A 25083-nucleotide genomic window follows, 5' to 3' on the forward strand; every position below is an offset into this window, starting at 1 on the left:
TTCACATAAAGTAGGCAATTAAGGAATAGTAACCTTGACTCATTTAAATCACTATTTTGGCTTAGCAAATTTTTAATTCCATGTAAGACCTGGTACAGGTATCAGGTAAAGGTAGCTGTGCCAAAGGCAAAGCATTTACAAAGCAAGTACAAACCTGACAAATTTAACAACCATCCAACTGTACCTTCTGAAGAACAGGTGAAAGATTTCAGTTGGATTTTTTTGTTTTTTTTAAACCAGAAGTTTTTAATTTTATAGCGTATTTTAAAAATAGGACTAGACATGCACAAATATTTTTTATTAAGTATTTTGTTGAACTATTTGACAGAAAAATAAAGATTGCGGTAGGCTATTTTGTTTGAAGTTTATGCATCTTGTTATAAAATGCAAGTTGTGCATACACTGTATTCCAAAAGTATTGGGACACCCGCTTCTAATGAACCGGTTTGACAATTTTAATAATTTCCATGAGTACAGATCTTAATGTTTATGCACCTAAGGATGTTCTAGGGAGTTGTGTGCTTCTAATTTTATTGCAACCGTTTGGACAGGACACTTTTATTCTAAGATGATAATGCATGTGTATATAGGCAAGGTTCAAAAAGAAATGATTGATTCAGTCAGTGTGGAAGAACTTGAATGGTTTGCAGAAAGCAAAGTCCTAATTCCAGTTGAACACATCTGGTGTGACCTTAAGCCAAAAACTCATCACCAAACACCAATGACTTGTTCATACAGTATATAGAGACAAGTATTAGGACACCCCTTCTATAGAACAGAAAAGGGCACTTCCAAATATATTCCAAGCATAATTCATGTAGGCTATTTCAAAATTGTATTTCCATCTCTCTTGCAATAGTTTTGGAAGTGTCTAAAATGACTGGGCCCATATATGCACAAGTCATTGGTGTTGAGTGATGAGTTTTTGGCATTTAAAAGTCACCTTATACACAAATGCATTGTCATGTTAGAATAGAAAAGGGTTCAAACTGTTGCTATAAAATTAGAAACACACAATTCCCTATAATATCATTAGCCTATATGCTTAAACATTAAGATTTGTACACATGGAAATTACTAAAGTAGTCAAACCTGTTTATTATAAGGGGGTGTCCCAATAGTCCTACTTTTGCCACTATAGTGTATTTTTCCATCACAATTGAAAACATACTTGTTATTAGAGTGCATATCAAAATACTTTTTGAATAGATCCAAAACCTGACTGTTTTAAACGAATTTTGCATGTTTACAATTAATTTTTAAAAATGTAAACGCTATTTGCAGGGCTTCATCGGTTGAGGTTGATCTCCAAATTGTAATTTGTCATCAAAACGCATAAACGTTTTTGTGATATATTAACACTTTTCATACTTTTTTCAATATAAAAAACAGAAACTGGTTGCAGTGGAAAAGAGATGGTCCTCACTGCAGAACATAAGATACAGGGGGTGTGGTTGACCCCTGATCCCTAAACCCATCTCCAGCCCCTAGATGGACCCAACCCCGCCTCCTGGATCTTTGTGATGCTGATGCTGTACCCGTTGCTATAGATACCAAATCAGATGAATCGCAGTCTGACCAAACTGTAATCTAACTTTATAATGAATAAAACGCCTGATGCTTCAACTTTTAAAAGTACTTGTATAAAACAACTTCGCACGCTCTTGTCAAATCCTCGCCCATTGCGTCGTTTCTAACAAGGCATCTACTGGGTTCCGCTTTCCGCATGTGAAAAAAAATAAAGATCCACTACCGGATGCGTTTAGTTTTGGTTTTAACTCAACTTGCTGTCAACCCGGAAAGAGGCTGCGCTCGGGGCATAGGGCTCGGCTTTCGGCGCGGAGCTTTCATCTGTTTTCGCGGATAAATTAACGCACGTTGTGCCTGTATTGTGTTCCGAGAGCGCGCTGAATAACACGCACACAGCAGAACGCGGATGAGTCACGAGCCTTTGGGATTTTGGAAGTGAAGTAAGTTGATATTAGGTGTGGCAGTTATGCGCAGCACCGACTTCCTCTCATAGCCTACTCATAAAACCGCTTTCCATGGGAGTTCATGAAAACCTGGTCCAGGTGAATCCACCTGTCATGGACCCTCTGGAAACGTGCTTTTCCTCCGCTTATGCTGGATTTACAGGATTCCCACGCTCATGAAAACTTTTATAGTCAGTGATTTTTCAAGCTATGCTCAGCTCCACTATTTCTATAGCTTATACTCTTTGTAAGTGTAGCCTCTATAAAATACATTTTAGTTATCTAATCACGAGCTAATGGACTAGTCATTAATTAATTTTTTCATAAGATGTGGAAACCCTGAATCTATTATTGACAGAATGACCATATTATAATGAGTACTTATAGATAATGATTTACTGATTTATTATTTTTGTTGCATTTTTTGTAAAAATGTTGTATAATAATATGTATCGTTTCTAAATCAGTTTCTTTTATAAAATATAGGCCTATATATAAATATACGGACACACACACATATACATGATGAGGTCTGTTTCTAAATCAATTTCAAGTTTTGTTTCAAGTTAATTTAAGGGACCAAGAATTACATGTGAGATTGAGAGATATATTGATTTATTTTTATTATTATTATTACTTATTTATTCATTTGTTTGTTTTGTAGATCTGGGACATGCCTTACCTGGACAGACAAAATCGGACCTGTGGATTCCTGGATATTGAGGAAAATGAGAACAGTGATAAGTTTTATCGGCGTTATGTTATCTTGGATACTCATGAGAATTTTCTCCTCTGGTATATGGACAATCCACAGGTATTGCTCTTTGTGTGCATTCAAGTTGCAGTATGGCCTTACAGAGGATTTTCTTATTTACCTACACTCCAAACCTCAACTTTGCATTCAAAAAATTTTAATCCTGTATTTTTGCATAACTATTTTTACTTTTTTCCTTCAAAAAACCCAGAACTTACCTCCGGGAACAAAGTTTGTTGGAAGCTTACGACTCAGTTACATTTCAAAGGTATCATATTCTACCATAATATAAATAGAAATATTAACCTTTTTTATAATTACTTATTTCGCTTTTGATTGAACTTGTTTGTAGGTTAATGAAGCATCAGTAAAGCAGAAACCAAAAGCAGAATTTTGCTTTGGTAAGTACATAAAGTGGTTATGTTTGTGTGTGTGTGTGTGTGTGTGTGTTTCCCCCTACAGTATCAATAACTTACTTTTTTTTGTCTTCCAGTAATAAATGCATTGTCCAGACAGTACTTTCTGCAGGCCAATGATGCTATGGACTTGAAGGAATGGGTCATTGCTCTGAATAATGCCACCAAAATTACAGTATGTGGAGCGTTTTGTATACATACTGTTGTTATGTTTGGTGTTTTCTTCGTCAATATCTCAGCCATATGCTAATAAAAACGACAAACCTGGACTTAATTCACAAATGTGACCCTGGACCACAAAACCAGTCTTATCTCAGCAATAGCCAAAAATACATTGTATGGGTCAAAATTATTGATTTTTCTTTTATGCCAAAAATCATTAGGATATTAAAGATCATGTTCCATGAAGATATTTTGTAAATTTCCTACTGTAAATATATTAAAACTTAATTTTAGATTAGTAATATGCATTGCTAAGGACTTCATTTGGACAACTTTAAAGGTGATTTTTTTTCAATATTTAGATTTTTTTTGCACCCCGAGATTCCAGATTTTCAAATAGTTGTATCTCAGCCAAATATTGTCCGATCCTAACAAACCATACATCAATGGAAAGATTACTTATGTATAAATCTCTTTGTAGCATCAGTTAGGAGATGAAAGATGAGATTATACAGTCAGGTCCATAAATATTGGGACATCGACACAATTCTAACATTTTTGGCTCTATACACCACCACAATGGATTTCAAATTAAACAAACAAGATGTGCTTTAACTGCAGACTGTCAGCTTTATTAATTTGAGGGTATTTACATCCAAATCAGGTGAACGGTGTAGGAATTACAACAGTTTGCATATGTGCCTCCCACTTGTTAAGGGACCAAAAGTAATGGGACAGAATAATAATCATAAATCAAACTTTCACTTTTTAATACTTGGTTGCAAATCCTTTGCAGTCAATTACAGCCTGAAGTCTGGAACGCAAAGACATCACCAGATACTGGGTTTCATCCCTGGTGATGCTTTGCCAGGCCTCTACTGCAACCGTCTTCAGTTCCTGCTTGTTCTTGGGGCATTTTCCCTTCAGTTTTGTCTTCAGCAAGTGAAATGCATGCTCAATCGGATTCAGGTCATGTGATTGACTTGGACATTGCATAACAGTCCACTTCTTTCGCTTCAAAAACTCTTTGGTTGCTTTTGCAGTATGCTTTGGGTCATTGTCCATCTGCACTGTGAAGCGCCGTCCAGTGAGTTCTGAAGCATTTGGCTGAATATGAGCAGATAATATTGCCCGAAACACTTCAGAATTCATCCTGCTGCTTTTGTCAGCAGTCACATCATCAATACATGCCCACGCCATGACACTACCACCACCATGCTTCACTGATGAGGTGGTATGCTTAGGATCATGAGCAGTTCCTTTCCTTCTCCATACTCTTCTCTTCCCATCACTCTGGTACAAGTTGATCTTGGTTTCATCTGTCCATAGGATGTTGTTCCAGAACTGTGAAGGCTTTTTTAGATGTCGTTTGGCAAACTCTAATCTGGCCTTCCTGTTTTTGAGGCTCACCAATGTTTACATCTTGTGGTGAACCCTCTGTATTCACTCTGGTGAAGTCTTCTCTTGATTGTTGACTTTGACACACATACACCTACCTCCTGGAGAGTGATCTTGATCTGACCAACTGTTGTGAAGGGTGTTTTCTTCACCAGGGAAAGAATTCTTCGGTCATCCACCACAGTTGTTTTCCGTGGTCTTCCGGGTCTTTTGGTGATGCTGAGCTCACCGGTGCGTTCCTTCTTTTTAAGAATGTTCCAAACAGTTGTTTTGGCCACGCCTAATGTTTTTGCTATCTCTCTGATGGGTTTGTTTTGTTTTTTCAGCCTAATGATGGCTTGCTTCACTGATAGTGACAGCTCTTTGGATCTCATCTTGACAGTTGACAGCAACAGATTCCAAATGCAAATAGCACACTTGAAATGAACTCTGGACCTTTTATCTGCTCATTGTAATTGGGATAATGAGGGAATAACACACACCTGGCCATGGAACAGCTGAGAAGCCAATTGTCCCATTACTTTTGGTCCCTTAACAAGTGGGAGGCACGTATGCAAACTGTTGTAATTCCTACACCGTTCACCTGATTTGGATGTAAATACCCTCAAATTAATAAAGCTGACAGTCTGCAGTTAAAGCACATATTGTTTGTTTCATTTGAAATCCATTGTGGTGGTGTATAGAGCCAAAAATGTTAGAATTGTGTCGATGTCCCAATATTTATGGATCTGACTGTACTTTGATTAATGCAAAGTCAGATACAGTTGTATCTAAATAAACTAATGAAACTTTATGTTATCAGTATATATTAATCAGTACATATCTTTTTAAGGTTCCAAAAGCATCACCAGTGACCCAAAGCTCTGATGCCACAAATGTTTCAAACCCAAGTCAGTCAACATCTCGCCAGGCGTATAAAACAGAAATTGTGGGAGGTGTGGTTGTGCACACGCCTGTCCAGCAGGTGACGTATTTATATGTGTTCTTTATTCATCTTTTTACTTTAGGAAAATATGAATATGCTGTTGTGTTTTTCTCAGAGTGATAATGAGGACGTCTTCACGAGTGAACTAGGATCACACGTCACTTTAAGGAGATGTCAGAGTGTGCGTCCAAATGTCATGAGGTCTGGCTACTGTGTCAAGCAAGGCAATGTGGTAAGACCAGTCTCGTCATATCAGTTGGGTAGAATCAGTTTTTGCAGATAATATGCCATAGATGTAGTTGTTAAAGGAATAGTTCTCCCAAAAATGAAAATGTACTCACCCTCATTCAATCTGAGATGTAGCCTAGATGAGTTTGTTTCTTCATTGGAACAGATTTGAATAAACATAATATTACCAATGGATGCTCTGCAGTGAATGGGTGCCATCAGAATGAGAGTCCAAACAGCTGATAAAAACATCGCAATAATCCACAAGTATTCCACACAATATCAGTCCATCAATTAATGTCTTGATAGGTTAAAAAAACGTGTTTGTTAGTAATCTGTTCAGATGAAGAAACAAAATAATCAACTTCTTGGATGGCCTGAGGATGATAACATTTTCAGCAAAATTTTATTTTTGGGTGAAACTGTTCCTTTAATTTTGCATATTGTTGGGCCTATGCAGTTCATAGTATTATTACATTATTTCTGTTTAATACAATTTTGTACAATATGTAATTGGATCACCACTTGATGTCCAATGTAAATCTACAATAGATACTTCTAGAAAAATATGTTAAAATAATTTTGTTAGCACCACAATTAAACTTCACCGTTTTTCAGAGGAAAAGCTGGAAGAGGAGGTTTTTTATTCTCGATGACCAAACTGTGAGCTATTATAAATCTGAAATGGTGAGATGCTGGAATGCAAACTCTTTAAAAGAATGCAAATGATTCACATTTATAAAATGAACAGATATATAAACCAGTACTCTGCCTCTTTTTAGGATAAGGAACCATTGCGCAGTATTCGATTGCAGGATGTGCTGAAAGTTAACGAGTGTCTTGTGAAATCAGGGTGAGAACGCTGCCTTCTTTGTGTGTATTTGAAAGAAGTTATTATTAGAAGTCATTGTGCTCACAAGGCTGCATTTATTTGATGAAAAATACAGTAAAAATGCAATATTTTGAAATATTTCTACAATTTAAAATATCTGTATTCTATTTTAATATGTTTAAAAATTACATTTATTCCTGTGATGCAAAGCTGAATTTTCAGTAGTGTGTATATACTGTGTATATATGAGCTTTAAAATGAAGTTTTTATCTGCTTTGTTATACAAAAGGGGTTTTTGTCATAAATTGTGTTGTTTGTTGTAGGGATCTGCTGTCGCGTGATAACCTTTTTGAAATCATCACCAATACCAGAACTTTCTACATCCAGGTAACTCTGAACTAAATTAATTTAGAATGATCCAGGCGTCAGTGATAAAGATAATAAATTAAAAAATAAATCATGTTGGTGTAGGTGGACAACATGCTGTGCACGTGGTTCATTTCCTTGACTAGGGGAAGTGGTGTGTGGCCAAGTATGGTGACCCATACTCAGAATTTGTGCTCTGCATTTAACCCATCCAAGTGTACACACACAGTAGTGAACATACACCCAGAGCAGTGGGCAGCCAATGCTGCGGCGCACAGGGAGCAGTAGGGGGTTCGGTGCCTTGCTCAAGGGTCTTAGTCGTGGTATTGAAGGTGGAGAGAGTGTTGGTTATTCACTCCCCCACCTACAATCCCTGCCGGATCCGAGACTCGAACCCACGACCTTCGGGTTACGACTAGCATACAAATCTGCAGCTGTGTCAATGTATTTAAAGATCAACTGTTTTTGGAATCATCCATGCATAAATGCTCTGTCACTCAAGCGAAACATAAATAACTCATTATAAATGCTTTTCAAGTATGTGACAGGTGTTTATGTGGCTACTGTACTGTTGAGCCATGTTGTAAAAGCAAATGAGGCTCATGGAGATCTCTGATCCTTTATTTCATATAGCACAACTAAACAACTTGAAGTTAAAAATGTCAGCTTAGCCTGCTTGTGTGTGTGTGTGTGTGTGTGTGTGTGTGCGTATATGTTTTGTTTGTTTGTTCGTGTACAGACAGACACCCCAGAAGACATGAAGGGCTGGATCAAGGATATCGCCTCAAAAATTCAAGACTTTAGAGGACCATCTAAGGTAAATATTCTTAAAATGTTTAAAATCATTAGATTCCAGTCATTGATCTTTCAGGTATTATTTGTTTAGTTGTTTGTTATATTCAGTGCTATTTCTCATAATTTTTAGATATTGTTTCCTAATGTGTGACCCTGGACCACAAAACCAGTCAATTTTTCAAAACTGAGATTTATACATCATCTGAAAGCTGAATAAATAAGCTTTCCATCGATGCATGGTTTGTTATGATAGGACAATATTTGGAATCAGAGGGTGCAAAAAAAATAAAAATATTGAGAAAATCGCCCTTTAAAGTTCTTAGCAATGCATATTACTAATCAAAAATTAAGTTTTGATATATTTACAGTAGGAAATTTTCTAAATATCTTCATGGAACATGATCTTTACTTAATATCCTAATGATTTCTGGCATAAAAGAAAAATCAATAATTTTGACCCATACAATATATTTTTTGCTATTCCTACAAATATACCCCAGCGACTTAAGACTGGTTTTGTGGTCCAGTGTCACATATGTTTTAATGTAATATTTTTAGATTTGTTCAGACAGACAGTTTTCATTCCATTTGACTTATGAATATGTGACGCTCGACCACAAAACCAGTCATAAGTAGCATGGGTATATTTGTAGCAAAAACCAAAAATACATTATATGGGTCAAATTTATTGATTTTTCTGCCAAAAATCATTAGGATATTAAGTAAAGATCATGTTCCATAAAGATATTTTGTAAATTTACTACTGAAAATATATCAAAACTTAATTTTTGATTAGTAATATGCATTGCTAAGATGCATTTTTTCAGCTTTCAGATGATGTATAAAAAATTTACCCCTAAGACTGGCTTTCTGGTCCAGGGTTATTATAATAATTATAATTAAATATAAATACTCAAATATAAATATTACATTTTTATACTTCTAGACATCATCTACAATATTAACAATAATTCTAGCTTCTTTTTCAAAATAATTTTTAAATTCTCTCCAAATATTTGTACCTTTTTTCTTTGAGAACTAAATATATAGTACAAATAAGAATATATATTACTGTACATTTTCAGAGCATGTGTATGTGTGTGTGTGTGTGTAAATTTTTTGTTAATTTGATATTGTTCACACGTAGGCAGTTTTTCATTCCACTTGAGTTTGTGAATATAATAACAAGCAATCCTAATAATGAAATCAAATATAAATACTACATTTTTATCACCATGCAGCACAAAACGCATTACATCACATCAACTTGTAGCTTCCTTTTATAATTTTTTTTAGTTCTCTCTCAAAAAAAGTATCTTAGGATATTTCTTAAAAACAAAACGCATAATAAATGAGCATTTCTGACAGTTATCCTCTCTTGATTGACAGTTGCGCTCTTCCAGCAAAACTTTTTCTGCGCAGAGGAAGCCTCAGCTTGTGAAGTCCTGCTCCATTGCAGATTCGTGGCAGCCGTGGACCCCGGTGCCCAATCAGGAGAAGCATTTGAAGGAAGAGGGTCAGAGAGAAGGGCCGTACAGCTCTCTTCCCTCACTCTCACACATGGGCCACGTCTTTCAGTCAACGACTCGACAACGGCACCATTCCCAGCCTCAACTCGCTCCCAGCGACACAGACTTTCCTGACAGTCTTGACGATCTCCGCTCCACTGATGTTTAGTTGCTTTAATGGATCCTGCTGGCCAGCACATGGATAGTGTTATGATTTTAGCCTTTTGATTGTTGCTTTTCTTGTTTAGTGGTGCACACACAAGTGCTTCAGTCATTGCAATGCTGCTCACTTACTCTAAAGGAACAGTTCCCAAATAGTACCCAAAAATTCGGTCATTATTTACTCAACCTCCTGTCAAGCTCCAACAATTAATGTATGGCAAGAATCGTGTACCAATTCTTCAAGCAATTGTACTGTTGTCTTTCTACAACAACAAAAAACTAAATACTTTTGGAACCAAAAAATTTTTAGAAGAGAATTTAACTTTTTGGCTGACCTATTCCTTTCAAAGAAAGTGTCATGTAGGAATGTAAAATTGGGAAGGATCATCTGGTGATGACATTTCATGTGTTATATTGCTTTAGTGAATTTCTCAAGACAAGGTGTGGTCTGAGACATCTTGTGAAGTGCTTTTATTTTGTATTATGTAATATATGTGTATAATGATATTTCCAGCACAAAAAATATGAGTGAAGAAAAACAAAAAACATTGTCTTAGTATTTGGTAGATCCATCTTTTGCTTTAATGACAGCAGTACTTGAGCTGACATGAACTTGACTTAAGAATGTCCCAAAGAGCATTTGCTGTTTTGATTATTTTGCTTTGTTTTACATCACAACTTTGTTTTTTAAATATAAAATATCTACATTTCAAGATTAAAAAACATGAATTTTCAATGTGGTCTCAAACTTTTGGACCCGCTTGTACACTTGAAAGTATTGTTGGTACGTGTGGTAGACTTCAGTGAAGGCATATGGACTTATTTTGAAGACATTTTGTTTACAATATCACTAATGAAGGCGCTTGAATGATTAGGTACGTTTTGACTAGACATTCTATGATGATTTTCGTGACTGAAAACATTTTTAATATTGATTGCTTTGAAATGCCTGCAAATGTTAATATAATTCTTTGTTTTGTTGTTGTGAACGGTACTACATGTTGAGAAGTAGGTAATGTTGTTGCTCAAACTACTTGTTTTTTTTATATGCGTCATTGCTATGCATCATCGCTTTACACATGAAATAAACCAGTCCCTGAAGGAAAATGAAAGAGGCTTTAAGTCTTTGCTCCTCTTTGACTGAAGCGATATTTCAAACTTGAGCTGCGCGTGATAAAGCGGAGTAATCCCAAAATGGGCGGAGCTTGTCGGCTCGGCCGTTTTCTCTGATTGGTCAGATATAAATATGCTATTTTTTATAAATAATAATTTTTTTCTGATTCAGTTGCTGTTACATTTTAAGAATGATATCATTCAGATATAAATATAATATATATATTTATATATATATAAATTATAATTTAGATTAGGGCCGAAGTAAAAGCGCGTCGTCACGTGATACAAATTACTTTTCTCAGCGCTGATGAGAATGGACCAATCACAACCGCTTATTCGCCAATGAGGCTGCTGGTGCGGCTTCACATTTATGTCAGATACCAGTGTTTCAAATGAACCTTTTTAAACCATCACGATTTTAATAGACAAATATATCCAATAAGACGAAAAAAACACCCTCAGATTTGAATCCGGCCTAACGAGAATTCGTCTTTTTGAGCCACAATGCGCCCCCTGCATGATATCCCCTTCATCTCTCTCCAACCACAGCATCGTTCGCCATAGAACTGAAATCAAGGCGAGTGTTTGTAAACTATGGCTGACCCTCATGCCGTTTAGATATGTGACGCACATATTCTTCGTTTATTCTCTTATAAATAGGAGTAAATGATGGAATTTGAAATAACGCGCACAAGGCCTTCGCTTTTTGGTGACATTGGTAAGTTAAGCTGCGGATGCGACCTGTTATACGAGACTTGTTAGATTGCAAGTAACCAGGTAATCCTTTGACTCTGCAGGACACACTTCACTGTGACTGTATGACACGCTTTCATATAGTTGCCTAGATCAAGACTCGATGACAAATATTGCTGAAAGAACTGTAGTGTGATCACATGCCGTTTGGCCTTGAATCAGTCACCAATGACAATTAGCAGGTTTCTAAAGCCCTGGATCAGTGTGACCTGAGTCAACAGATGATGAGTCAGTTTCACTGTCCTGCTCGGGTCCTTCCTTTACTGCGCAATTAAATGAGTAAATCATTTAGACACCATGACCCTGTTACTGTCCTTATTATAAAACACTGATCATCAGGAGTGTTTGAAATGGTTACATGTCCTAAACTTAATTTCCCACAATGCTGTAGTTTGACCTCACATCTTCAAATGGAGAACAACAGCAAGACTTTAACAGAAGAATATCCAAATAAATTGTCTCGTGTTGAGCTGAATGAAATTTCTTTGTGTGACTGTGCTGAAATGTTTAAAACTATATATAAATTAAAATTCCAGTGCATGAATTGATAATGGCTTAGTTTGATTTTCAATTAATTATTTTGTATTTACACGGTACTTCCAAAAATACTATGGTATTACTATGATAGTAGCATAATACTTTTATAAAAACAATAAAAGTTTCTTGTACATTATAATCTGTTTAATTTGATTTATTGTTTTTTATGTGCCAAAAATAATGACTATTTACCATGATTTACTGAGGACATCCACTAAAATGCCATTCAGTGTAACAGTAGTTCATATAACATTAAAATCTTGTTAGCCATATTTACAACAATAATTATTAGATCACAGTGCAACTCCTAAAACTCATTACTGTAATTTTCTTTATTAATCTTTGCTACTATCCTTCATACCACTAGATTTTACCCACTTGACATCGTTATTTTAGTCAATCAAATATGATCACTTTTTTTCTTTTATATATTTTAATAAGTACAGATCAGAATAAGTATGTTGTTTCATTTTTACATAAATCTCTCTTTTACACTGAATGATGATGGAACTTTATTTTATTTTGACAATTTATTTTCACAAAGGTTATTTGAAACGTTAAAGTAATTTACTTGCATTTAATAAGCAAGTAAATATGTAAATATATGTAATATGTAATAAATGTAAAAATAAATTTAAGTTGATGCAGATACCAAAATGGGACGTCTTGTAGAGCCATAATTCCATTTGGTGTCTAGATTGACCTTTACGTTACCGATGAATGATTTGAAAATCATTTATATGTACCATAAACATAATCTCCTCATTCTACCTGCAGCTCATGGTCTGGGGTTCTGGACCGATCGTTCGGCGGTGCATGAGGCCGCGGCTCAGGGCAGAGCCGTGCAGCTCCAAAAACTGATTGAGAACGGAGCATCTGTCAACATTGTGGCTGTGGACTCAATTACACCGCTGCATGAGGCCTGTATTCAGGGCCAGACACAGTGTGTGAAGCTGCTCCTGGATGCTGGAGCTCATGTAAGAATGTTCTCCATACTGCAGGCCTCATGAATCTGTCAGCACATCGGTTGTTTATATTAGTGTCATTGTTAACAGGTTGATGCTCGTAACATTGACAGCAGCACTCCGTTGTGTGACGCCTGTGCTGCTGGTAGCCTGGAGTGTGTGAAGTTGCTGTTAGAACATGGAGCCACGGTGAATCCTCCCCTCTTCACCTTCTCACCCCTTCATGAGGCCTGCATGGGAGGTAAGTGAACTGATGCTTGATGTAACACAGGGTCGATTACGTATATTTATTAAGGCTGTCAGGTGATTGAAGAAATTATCATTATTTTATTAATATATAATAGTATATATAACATTTAATCTAGAGTCATTTATGTTTGTTTATTAGGGCTATCAACTCATTAAAAATAAACAATAATTTATTTTGTTGTTGATATTATTATTATTATTATATTAATATATAATATTATATATAAGCTATAACCCAAGTTAATTTTTAAAGAATGTTTACTAACCCAGGAATTATTATTATAATTAGTAGTAGTGTATCTAAAATAATCTAGGGTAATTTATGTTTGTCTATTAGGGCCATCAGCTGATAAAAGAAATAATAATAATAATACTTTTTATTGTAATTATTTTGTTATTTTTATTTTATATTTATTTTCCTGTTATATCAATATAATATTAGATCTAAAATTAGGGCTATGTTATTGGGGTATGTTCATAAGGGCTGTCAACTGATTAAAATAAATAATTATCTAATTTATATATAACAATTATTATATAAAATATAGTATTGTATATGTGTATGTGTGTGTATATATATATATATATATATATATATATATATATATATATATATATATATATATACACATACATACATACATACATACATACACACATATATATATATATAGGGTTTTTTCTTACAGGTGTCAACTGATAAAAGAAATATAATATATTAATATATAATTATTATACAATATAGTATTATGTATACAATTTAACCTAGGGTAATTTATGTATGTTTATTACAGCTGTAAACAGGTTAAAAGAAATAAGAAAATAATAATAATTAAAAGAAATAACAATGTATTAATTAATTAATAATAATATATAATGTTAATAATAATAATAATACATTTTATTTAGTATAGCGCCTTTAAAAGAGTACTTTCTCGAAGCGCTTTACAACACAAGCAAACACAACAATCCAAGGTAATACAAGAATACAAAATAACAATCAGTTAAAAGCAAGACGAAAATAAAACGTTTTAAGACGAGACTTAAAAATGCCCAACGAGTTTGCTTCCCTAATGTCAGCCGGGAGAGAATTCCACAATTTGGGGGCGTAAGATGAAAATGCCTGATCATCCCCAGAACGCAGCCGTGTTTTAGGAAAAACTAAAAGACCGCTCTGAGAAGATCGCAAATTGCCACTAGGTGTATACGGAATTAAAAGCTCAGCCAAATACTGAGGACCAGACCGTGCAGTGCCTTGTATGTTAACATGAGAACTTTAAAATCAATACGGAATCTAACCGGGAGCCACAGCCACTACAATAATTCCAAAACAAGAGTTATATGATCAACAACCCTAGCCCCAGACAGAATTCTGGTTGCTGAATTTTGTAGATGTTGAAGTCTGTTAATACAAGATTTTGAGACTCCAATAAGAAGGGCATTAGAGTAGTCTAGACGAGAAAAGACAAAATAATTGATTAACCTTTCAGCAATAGAGAAAGACAGCACAGATCGTATCCGTGCAATATTTCTTAGATGAAAGTACGAAGTCTTAACAGTGTTCAGCACAAAAGGCTCAAATGATGAGCTGGAATCAAAAATAACGCCCAGATTTTTTTATTTACTTTGTAACTCTAGAGCAACATCATCAACAGACAAAGCTAAACATCCTGCGTTACGCAATTTATGGGGAGAGCCGAGAAGCATAACTTCTGTTTTGGAACTATTCGAACACAAAACATTTTCAGACATCCACAACTTAATCTCAGAGAGACAGTATGAGAGATGGGAAATATTCACATCTTGTCCCGGATTAGAGTGGATGTAAATCTGCGTATCGTCAGCATAAAAATGGTAGTTAAGTTTGAGAGATCTTAACAATTGTCCAAGAGGAAAAATATAAATGCTAAAAAGCAAGGGGCCAAGTAATGAGCCCTGAGGGACACCAGAACTAATAGGACCGACCTCTGATTTGTGACCATCCATAAAAACATAATGACTACGATCAATTAAATAGGATCTAAACCAATCCAGAGCAGTCTCCGTCGCCCCAAAGACCGATTCAATTCGACTAAGTAATACCGTGTGGTCGACGGTATCAAAAGCAGCACTTAGGTCCAGAAGGATAAGGATAGTCACTGATCCAGCGTCAGCTGCTAATAACAAGTCATTAGTAACTTTGACCAAGGCTGTCCAAGTACTGTGCAGTTTCCGAAACCCAGACTGGTATGGCTCAAAAAGGTTGTTAACAGATTGTGTAATTGAGAAGCAACAATACCCTCTAAAATTTTAGCCAAAAATGGAAGATTTGATATTGGACGAAAATTGTTTAAATTGTTCACATCGGTATTTTGCTTTTATATTAAAAGCTTTTTATATTTTTGCTTTTTATGTTATATCTAAAATGTAACCTAGAGTTGTTAATGTATATTTATTAGTGCCACCAATTAATTGTAGAACTGATTATTATTAGTACTAGTAGTAGTATTAACATTATATTATTATATTAATATTTAATTATATAATATAAAAAATATGAATTATATTAATCATACACTGATTACATTTTAAAATTAATCACAGGTAACCACATATATCAATATTTGATGAGAGGAAAATCTCAAATATGTTTTGTCTGCCAGGTAACTCTAAATGTGTTCAGCTCATGATTGATGAAGGTGCGTTCATGGAAGCTCATGACTGTCACTTTGGCACTCCTCTGCATGTGGCGTGTGCAAGACAACATCTCGACTGCGTCAAAGTTCTGCTCAATGCAGGTCAGTTTCTGCATTTACGTTTCTATGTGTTTTATTTTTATTTGAAATTTGGTTAATGCATTAGCTAACTTGATTTACAATGAGCAATATATTTTTTACAGCATTTATTAGTCTTTGTTAATACAATTGTTCATGTTAGCTCACAGTGCATTAACTAATGGTAACATGTAGTAGAATAGTAATAGTAAATGTTGAAATAAGATTATTAAATAATAAAGATAAATAAATGCTGCAGTATTGTTCATTGTTAGTTCATGCTACTAAAATAGTTAACTAATGTGAACAAAATAGTAAGCTCACTAACTTAAAATGAAGATAAATCAAATCTTTTGTTCTCTCATTGTACCACATAGTAAATTATGCTTCCAATGATGTATGTGTATTCTTTTATGTATTTGATCCTGCTTTTAGGTGCAAATGTAAATGCCGCTAAACTTCATGAGACTGCACTGCATCATGCTGCCAAAGTGAAAAATCTGGAACTAATTGAGCTTTTGGTAGAATTTGGGGGAAATGTTTTTGCGAGAGACAACCTCGGAAAAAAGCCCATTCAGTACACCAGAGCCGGCTCAGCACCTGCACTCTGCCTAGAGTTTTATGAATGTAAGTTGAAGTGCTTCGTTTATAAGTTTTGTATCTGGCATAATGATTGAAGAGGTTTTTTGTAGAGGGGTCATATCATCATGAGATATCAAATTTCCTTGTTTCTCTGAGATAAAAAGTTTGACTGTGAATGTTAAACATAGTGTCCAAACAGACCATTTACTGAAACTAAACCACTAAAAAGAAAGGAAGCACAGCATCAAGAAATGGCCTGTTTTATTTTAAGGGTTAGAGAACAAATGCAAAATTAAAAAGTCAAAGTAAAAAATAATATGACTCATTTAAAGTCAGTGAATTGCATCAATGAAATATGTTTTTATTATTTTGGCTAAAGCAGTAAATTAATTTATGTGGTCCCAATGACAACTTCTTGTTTGACATCTTTCAGCCACACCTCTCAGTCTTCAGCAGTTATGCAGAATTGCTTTCAGAAATGCCCTCGGAAAACGGGCACTGGGGGCGTTAACTCAACTGGGCCTCCCGAACCGAATAATCTGTTTCCTGTCTTATTTACCAGCTCCTCCCCTGGAGCTCTTCCAGTCCTGACGATCTGCTCTGCTGCCTCTGTCCAGGTTATGAATAATGGCCAAGCCACTGACTGTGTTTAAGAAAAAGGGAGATTCCTTATTGTGAAGCGCAGCTACTGTAACAGCTGCACTCAGTATTTGTCACGTATGTTTGATATTTTCCTGTTGTCACAGCAGCGAACCAACAGAACACATGGACATTTGCTCGTGCAACACATGGATGCAGTTTACAGCCAAAATTTCTAGAATAGTTTGACTTGGAAAGAAGCACCTTTGACTGTATTTTCTGTGTTGCATCACATTTGGGCTGCTGACACATCTTACAATGAGGCACAATAAGATAAAGAGTAATTAATCCAAACCATAATACTAGTTGGCTTTCATAATCTGCATTGTATGATTTCATTTAAGTTATTAGATTTGTACATAATAGTATTATTTTAATTCAGTTTTATATGAATTATGCAAATTGAGTATATCATAGCTAGTTCTCATTTAAATGTATATAAAATATACATTAATATATTGTGCAAATTCTGCATAAATGAACGTTGTATATAGATTGTTTTAAAATGTTGTTTTGGTTTTACTTCTGTTGTGACGTAATTGTAACAGAAATTGTAATTTCTTAATTACACAATATTATGTTATGTTTTACTTGACCCGTGGTGAGAATTGACCAGACTTACTACTTACAAGGACACAGTAGATTTTTGTTTTTCAGGTTTTATCATATATTTTGCTGTTTCTCTGCACTTGCTAAATTCTCTTTACCAGTCAGATGCAAGTATCAAGTCATGTTAAGTAAAAATATGTTAAATAGAAAAATATGCTGCAATTTTATTCCTTTACGAGCAGGAACGCTACTGTTGCACTTTTATTATCTCGGTTTTGTTTTTTTACATCATCAGACATGGCCGTGTTGCATCAACAACGGAGGGGCTTTTATTTTGACATGATTTGTGGAATTCTGAAGCCGGAAGTCGCCGTGAATCGTGAAGTTCTGGGGGAAGCTGCTTGGTCAACTCTTATTCAAAACTTTGGACAGACTTATTAAACTGCGGTTTTTACAAACTGAATCTGTAGTCTCCTGACTAATCCTGTTCGTACGGGTTACGCGGCGTTTAGAGTGCTCCTCATGGCATTATTTTGGGCGAGAGAGCAGTAAAAAGCCCTGTTGATCAGATCAGCCAGAGGTCGCAGAACTGCAGAGTAAGCGGTGAGTTTCCTTCTCCACGCCTCACAGACGCTCTCTATCGCCTTTATACCCTCCTCCGCTCTTTACATTCATTTACATGTGTACTGCTACTGTGGATATGTTTGAACAGCTCATTTCCTTATAAAGGCTGTGCCTCAAATCACAGTGAGCTGTCTAAATGGATTTCTCATGATATTTTGTCTGATTAATAACGTATAATGTTACTGTTGATCAGCCTATTGGTTTTCTTTAGGGGTTTTGGCCTAATTTGATCTATATATATATATATATATATATATATATATAACAGGATATCAATACATGATAATCAGTGAAAGTTTAAAAGCCACAAGCAAGGTAATGACACGTTCAAACCAGTTTAAAGTGCATATTTACATAGAGTACAACCACAATGGTGTGATAGTTGTCATTTAATTACTAACCTTATGGTTGTTTAAAGTGTGACTTTCTGTACAATACAAATAAATGTAAGCAGCCACTGACTTTTATTGCATACAATGTGATAAATGCATTGTCTAAATAACAGAATAAAGGAAACTATTCTTTTCAGAAAGATTGATATTTGTCCAAAATTAGAATCTTGACATTTAATTACAGTGTGTTTACAAAAACTTATTTGTTTTAGTATATGTTGCTCTAGAGTTTTCCTGTTAAAGTCAATGTGGTTTTCTGTTCATTATGGAAGCCTTTTTCCACCATAGGACATTAAAATTAAAAAGGTAATTTTTATCTAGTTTATATTTGACAATTCAGACTTTTTCTCACAATTCAGAGTTTATTTTTCTGCCACTGAATTAAAAAAGGTAATTGCGGCTTGGCTTACAATTGACTTTTTTAAAATAAACTATTTAGTTAACTTCTCTCAATTATATTTCACAATTCTAAAATTCTGCCTCTAAATTTTGCAATTCTGAATTGTGAGGGGGAAAAAAAAGCTGAATTGTGAGAGAAAATGTCACAATTACCTTTTTAGTCCCCCATTTTTTTGTGTGTTTTTGTCCCATTGAAGAAACAAGCTTCCATAGTTCACAGCCAATTTGACTTCTTTGATGTGTGTCTTACTCTATATCCGGGCTGAATATGAGTGCTGTTTGGCTGTTGGTTAACATTATCCAATTGGCCACACACTGACGACAGTGGAAAAGGGAAAGTTGTTGAAGAGCGTCTAAATTAACTTTGAGGACTTGTTTTTATTTTTTTTTTAGATCAATGTGCTCAGATGCATAGCTTACAGTTTTGATGCATGTGCATGTGTAATATTATCTTAAATTGATAACAGTAAAAAAAAGCTGAAATGAGCTGAAACCTGTCTCAGGTTTAGGTTGAGCAAGTAAAAACAGCTCCAGGGTCAGTGACCTCTGCTTCTCTCTCAGGTTAATGTCTTTTCCTGGCTGTACTCTGAGAATGACTTTGACATTTAGCCATTCTATAAATAGATTGCAGGGGTAATGTTTGCAGAGGGGGATGCTTTCTTACAGAAACTGTTATTACTATCGTGATGTCAGTGGAGAAATTGCTGAATAGCCTCCTGTATGAGTCAAAAAAATGAGAAGGTACATAAGACAACATTATATAATTCAATATGCTGTTAATTCACTGTCTATAAACTCTCCTCAGCCACCCAGACAACTGCTGAAGCCTGCATCAAGTCGTGAATGAACCATGTTGCTGTTTTAATTCATTTGTTGATTCGTGATTACTTTTTTGCTTTGGCTCAAATTGGCTGTATATAATTTTCCCTTATATGTATTATTTTTCAGGACTCCCTGGAAAAAGCGTTTTTTTATCTCAATGGGACATTCTTGGAAAAATAAAGGATAAATATAATTTAAAAAAATCAAGTGGAGCATGGGAGCATGTTACTTTTCTTAGCACTTTTAGAGATGAGTCGACTGAACTAATCATAATTTTGACTGTTATAGCATTCAACATTTTGAGGGTCAGTGCAATTACACAGTATATTACTTATTTCAGTGAGAATGCATTAAATTGATCAAAAGTGAGCGTGCCAATTATAATGTTACAAAATATTTCTGTGTCAAATACGTGCTGTTCATCAAAGATACCTGAAAAATGTCACGTTTTCCACAAAAATATTAAGCTGCACAACTGGTTTTAACTTTTTTTTTTGAGCAGCAAATCAGTATATTAGCAGTTCATCATATATATTTATTTCTAAAAGATAGTGTGACACTGAAGCCTGGAATGATGATGCTGAAAATGCAGCTTTGCATCACAGGAATAAATTACATTTTAAAACAGATTACAATAGACAAATTGAAAAACCAACCCCAAACTTTTGAATGGTAGTGTATTTTATTACTCTGATAACCTCTCTCTCTCTCTCTCTCTCTCTCTCTCTCTCTCTTTTGATTTAGGCAAAAAGGATTACATTTACAAAGCAGTAACAAACCAGTATACAGACAGAAAATGTTTTATTTGTGATATTTACACAGATGTTTTGAAGTATTTATATATCAATCTGTTTGTGAGTACTACAGTGTTAATAATATATGCTTGTGCATTCTCTCTGTCTCTCTCTCACAGGTGGTCTCTCAGGACTGTAAGATGACGGAGTATAAGTTGGTTGTTGTGGGAGCAGGTGGTGTTGGGAAGAGTGCTTTAACCATCCAGCTCATTCAGAATCACTTTGTGGATGAATATGACCCTACTATTGAGGTACATAATAAGTACATAATTACTTACACTACCAAAGCTGCATTTACTTGATGAAAGACACAGTAAAAATAGTAATATTGCTCAATAATGTCACCATTTAAAATAACTATTTTCTGTTTTAATATATTTTAAAATGTAATTTATTCCTGTGATGCAAAGCTGAATTTTCAGCATCATTACTCCAGTCTTAAGTGTCACATGATCCTTCAGAAATCATTCTAATATGCTAATTTGGCACATTTCTTATTATTACCAACGTTGTAAAGAGTGGTGCTGCATAGTATTTTTGTGGACCGTGATAATAAAAAAACAACTAAAGAACAGCATTTATTTGAAATAGAATTATTTGTCTCTTTTGATCAATTTAGTGCACAACCCTAAACTTTTGAAAGTGAAAGTGTTAGTGGACTCTTCATATTTGACATTTAATGCATGGCCATCATCATTTGACATCGTCATGACCTGCGCTGATTATTTAATTAGAATAGGATATATACGTCCATTAGTCTATTGTTTAGGTTGCTTCATGTAATCATGAGACTGTCAGGCTTTATGCAGATTTACAGTGCTGATCGTGTCCGTGTCTTCAGGACTCTTACAGGAAGCAGGTGGTGATTGACGGTGAGACGTGTCTGCTGGACATCCTGGACACTGCTGGTCAGGAAGAGTACAGCGCAATGAGGGACCAGTACATGAGGACAGGAGAGGGTTTTCTCTGTGTCTTTGCCATAAACAACCTCAAATCCTTCGCCGATGTGCATTTGTACAGGTCTGTAAGCTGATGAAAGGGGTTTCAGTTATATTTTGTGAATCATCTGGATTTTAAAGAGGTCATGACATGGATTTTTTATTATTTAAAAAAAAAAAAATGTGGAAAAGTGATTTTCAACTCTCATTCTGACCCTCTGTCTAAAACAACCTGCTTTTAAGTGGCGTGTCTTTTAAGGCTTGTCAGTAATCAGCCACTGTTATGATTGGTTAACGTCATTGCATAGGAAACAGTATCAATGCCCCCTCGCTATTGCATGTGTGCTTTGACAATGTAATCAAAATAAAACTGTGATTTTTATATTTAGCTATTTAAACCAAATGCATCAAACTGAACGTTTTTCACTCCATTTGTCCATTTGACTCGAGCGCTTGGAGTGTGTCCGGAAGCAAAACACGCGTCTGTATACTATATACAGTGTAGACAAGATAGCAGCAGTGATTGTGATTGCTATTTGCTTTTAACACGACGTTAAATGCAAGTGTCGCGTTGCATAATCAAGTGTCAGCCCTTAAGCGACTGTACACCAGTGGGTGGGGCCTATTGTGAGAAGAAAGGCGTTGTTTATGCAAATGTTTGTCCCCCTGTCATCATGCCCTCTCAGATCTGAACGAGCTGTTTTTGGAACTTGATTAAATAAATGCGTTGTTAATAATGAGGAAGACGTTTTAAGCTATGAAATGAACAGGATGTTTTAATTGTTCAAAGACCTCTTATATGCCAAAGATGAAGGCAAATTAGATTTTTCATGTCATGACCCCTTTAAGTAGTGGTAACGCAAGTTGATGAAGTGCAAGACATATCATGTCATAATTTTTTATTATAAAAATGGCGTGTTTTGCAATATGTTTTCTGCAAAGTCTATAATATGGTAATGTGCTTTTAGAGAACAGATCAAGCGCGTGAAGGACTCAGATGATGTTCCCATGGTCCTAGTGGGGAACAAGTGTGATTTGGCCAGAACGGTGGACACCAAGCAAGCTCAGGAACTTGCCAGAAGCTACGGCATTGAGTTTGTAGAAACTTCTGCCAAGACCAGACAGGTGGGCAAAGACTGTTCAGCACTTCTCTGCTTTGTTTCTCTGCTTTTCATGAAACAGACTGTTTGTGTATTAGTGAGGTTTGCTAATGTTCATTGTCAGGTGATTGCTTTTACTGTAATATCAAACTAAGCATAAATCTTCAATGCTAAAAAAAATCCTTTGTCTATTTTCTTTGTTTTTCAGGGAGTTGAGGATGCTTTTTACACACTCGTCCGTGAGATCCGACATTATCGCATGAAGAAGCTCAACAGCAGAGAAGACAGGAAGCAGGGCTGTCTGGGCGTGTCCTGTGAAGTCATGTGACTGCACTGCCTTCCCCTTTGTTTTTTGTTTTATTAGCAGTTTGTTGACCAGGCAGCTGGAAGCCTCATGACCGTGTGTAGGTGCAGAGTTCGCCCTCTTCTGGCTGAAAGGGATTCATGCACAACTGGTCATCTTTCCTGTTGGCCTGCTGTAATAGAAAAATGAGGCCACTGGACATTTACGTGTTTCAACAGAGGCTCGTTTGTCTCGTTTAGTACTTGGGTTTTCCCTGTTTATTGGGAAGAAAACGTAAACGGGCATTGAGTTCTTCTTTCCTGACTTCTGAGCTGTTATGAACACCACAGCACATCGGCATTGATGAAAATAAATTCTAAATTGCAAAAGGGTGCATCTGATAAAACAAATGCCCACGTTTCACCACAAAATTAAAAAAATAATTAAGAAATTATGTTTTGAAGCTTTTTTCACATTTGAACATTTTCATGGACATCCCTCCCTGAAATTCTCATCTTAATGCATCCAAATGTTTTATACGTAATAATTGGCGAATACCCATTGTGGTGATGCAGTACATTTTACTGTAATATGATGCTTTCTTTTAATAGGCCTAAAGGCGGTCTAACACGTACTACTATGATGTATAAGTACTTCAGTTTTTTTCTCATTACGGTAATGAGAATTAGGGGGGAGCGGTGTTTAATTGTCAAATAAAATGCAAAAACTCATAATAGTCCTATAAATAGTATTAATATTGTTTACCCCAAATATATTTTTGTATTTGTTCTTTTGATTTTTAGGGTGAAACCTGGACCTGTTCTTAGCATTTCTTTTTTAGATTCACCCAATAACGTTTTAATTACAAGAATTTCATAGGTAAGAGAAGGAATTGGGTTTTTAAATGGTATTCAAATTGGGATTAATGTAGAATCTGAGAAGAGAGAACATGAAATGCCCTTTAATCTTAATCCGCAGGTTCAATGCTCAGGAATACTGTGAACGCAGAAGTTCTTCAGAAATGTGTGGGATTATTTCTGTTTATTTCTTTCCCTTTTAACTATCTTTTGTGTTGTAGTCAAAAAGTTTGTTTAGCATTTACGTTTACCGTTTTGTCTCATATACTGTAGTTCCATTCACTCTGGAGTCTAGAGTTACTTTTATCTTCTTTGCTCTCAGATGTTAATTGTATATTTTGACATAATACATACTGATTAGAATGATTTGGTTTAGATACAGAAAAGTCAATCAGATTTCAAGCAATGGATCTTCCTTAAAGGGCCTTTTGAATCATGGTGCTGCTGGTGTATATGCCAAATCTGTGTGCCACCTTCTGCGTCCTGTATAGCATGACATCTTTTAGCCCATGTCAAATAATGTCTTAAATCTTCCAATGAAAACTGTAAAAATGCATTTAGTTGGGATTTTAACAGACCATAGTAAGGTTTGCTGCAATGTTTATTTTCATGCCTGAATTCTCTTCTTGAAAGCCAGTGAAGGTTTAAACTATTATTGGTGTTGACTATCATGTTATTTATATGAACCTGTGCCTGATTTCATTAACAGTGAAATCTGAAACGTTCCCATTAATCATACTGTGTTTGCATTTGGCCTTCTGTCTTGGCTTTAACAGAGGCAGGATGTTTTCTAGAAAATACAAACTAAGTTTGCCAATACATTAACAATCCTTTCTTTTTCAGCTATATGAAAACTTGATTTCTGATGTATTTTGCAGTTTTAGCACAATTTATTAGTATCAGATTTTCTTTAATCAGAAAATCATGTGAAAACAAACATTTCACGTCTTTTTTTGGGGGGGGGGGGGTAATTAATGTGTATCGGATGTTTAATGTGCCTATCATATTACAAGTTTTACCAGTAAATTAATTGAAAACTGAGCATGTTGTGTGTATTTCTCCTACATGTCCATGGATGTACACGTATGTATGTGTGTGTGTGTACTTACATAATATCAGTCTTTCCCATGTCTGAATTTGGCACTTCAACCTGTCTGTCCGTTAAAACTTAAAATAGAGTTGAACACACAGAACCTGGAGTCTCAAGCCCCT

General features: G+C 35.3%; 3 protein-coding genes across 4 annotated transcripts; all 3 read left to right on the forward strand.

The window, feature by feature from the left end:
- Positions 1 to 1754: 1754 nt before the first annotated feature.
- Positions 1755 to 10639, forward strand: LOC306849898 (pleckstrin homology domain-containing family A member 2-like). Of its 2 annotated transcripts, none has more exons than XM_079385273.1 (12): positions 1755 to 1970; positions 2638 to 2787; positions 2939 to 2995; positions 3080 to 3128; positions 3221 to 3318; positions 5536 to 5667; positions 5744 to 5860; positions 6475 to 6543; positions 6639 to 6709; positions 7012 to 7075; positions 7794 to 7871; positions 9239 to 10639. In XM_079385273.1, the coding sequence occupies exons 2-12, from the start codon at positions 2647 to 2649 to the stop codon at positions 9524 to 9526; spliced, it is 1164 nt and encodes a 387-aa protein (XP_079241399.1). In that variant the 5' UTR covers positions 1755 to 1970; positions 2638 to 2646; the 3' UTR covers positions 9527 to 10639. The 2 variants fall into 2 exon arrangements, with proteins under 2 accessions (XP_079241399.1, XP_079241400.1); XM_079385274.1 differs by lacking the exon at positions 1755 to 1970 and adding an exon at positions 2105 to 2220.
- Positions 10640 to 11180: 541 nt separating this feature from the next.
- Positions 11181 to 18265, forward strand: asb13b (ankyrin repeat and SOCS box containing 13b). The gene is made up of 6 exons (XM_079384440.1): positions 11181 to 11353; positions 12703 to 12902; positions 12981 to 13131; positions 15782 to 15916; positions 16328 to 16519; positions 16908 to 18265. The coding sequence occupies exons 1-6, from the start codon at positions 11302 to 11304 to the stop codon at positions 17063 to 17065; spliced, it is 888 nt and encodes a 295-aa protein (XP_079240566.1). The 5' UTR covers positions 11181 to 11301; the 3' UTR covers positions 17066 to 18265.
- On the forward strand, positions 18004 to 24907 carry LOC306849429 (GTPase NRas). Its single transcript, XM_079384441.1, has 5 exons — positions 18004 to 18265; positions 20813 to 20944; positions 21535 to 21713; positions 22600 to 22756; positions 22940 to 24907. The coding sequence occupies exons 2-5, from the start codon at positions 20834 to 20836 to the stop codon at positions 23057 to 23059; spliced, it is 567 nt and encodes a 188-aa protein (XP_079240567.1). The 5' UTR covers positions 18004 to 18265; positions 20813 to 20833; the 3' UTR covers positions 23060 to 24907.
- Positions 24908 to 25083: the final 176 nt, after the last annotated feature.

Source organism: Barbus barbus, assembly GCF_936440315.1.
Source record: "Barbus barbus genome assembly, chromosome: 29".
Lineage (NCBI taxonomy): Eukaryota > Metazoa > Chordata > Actinopteri > Cypriniformes > Cyprinidae > Barbus > Barbus barbus.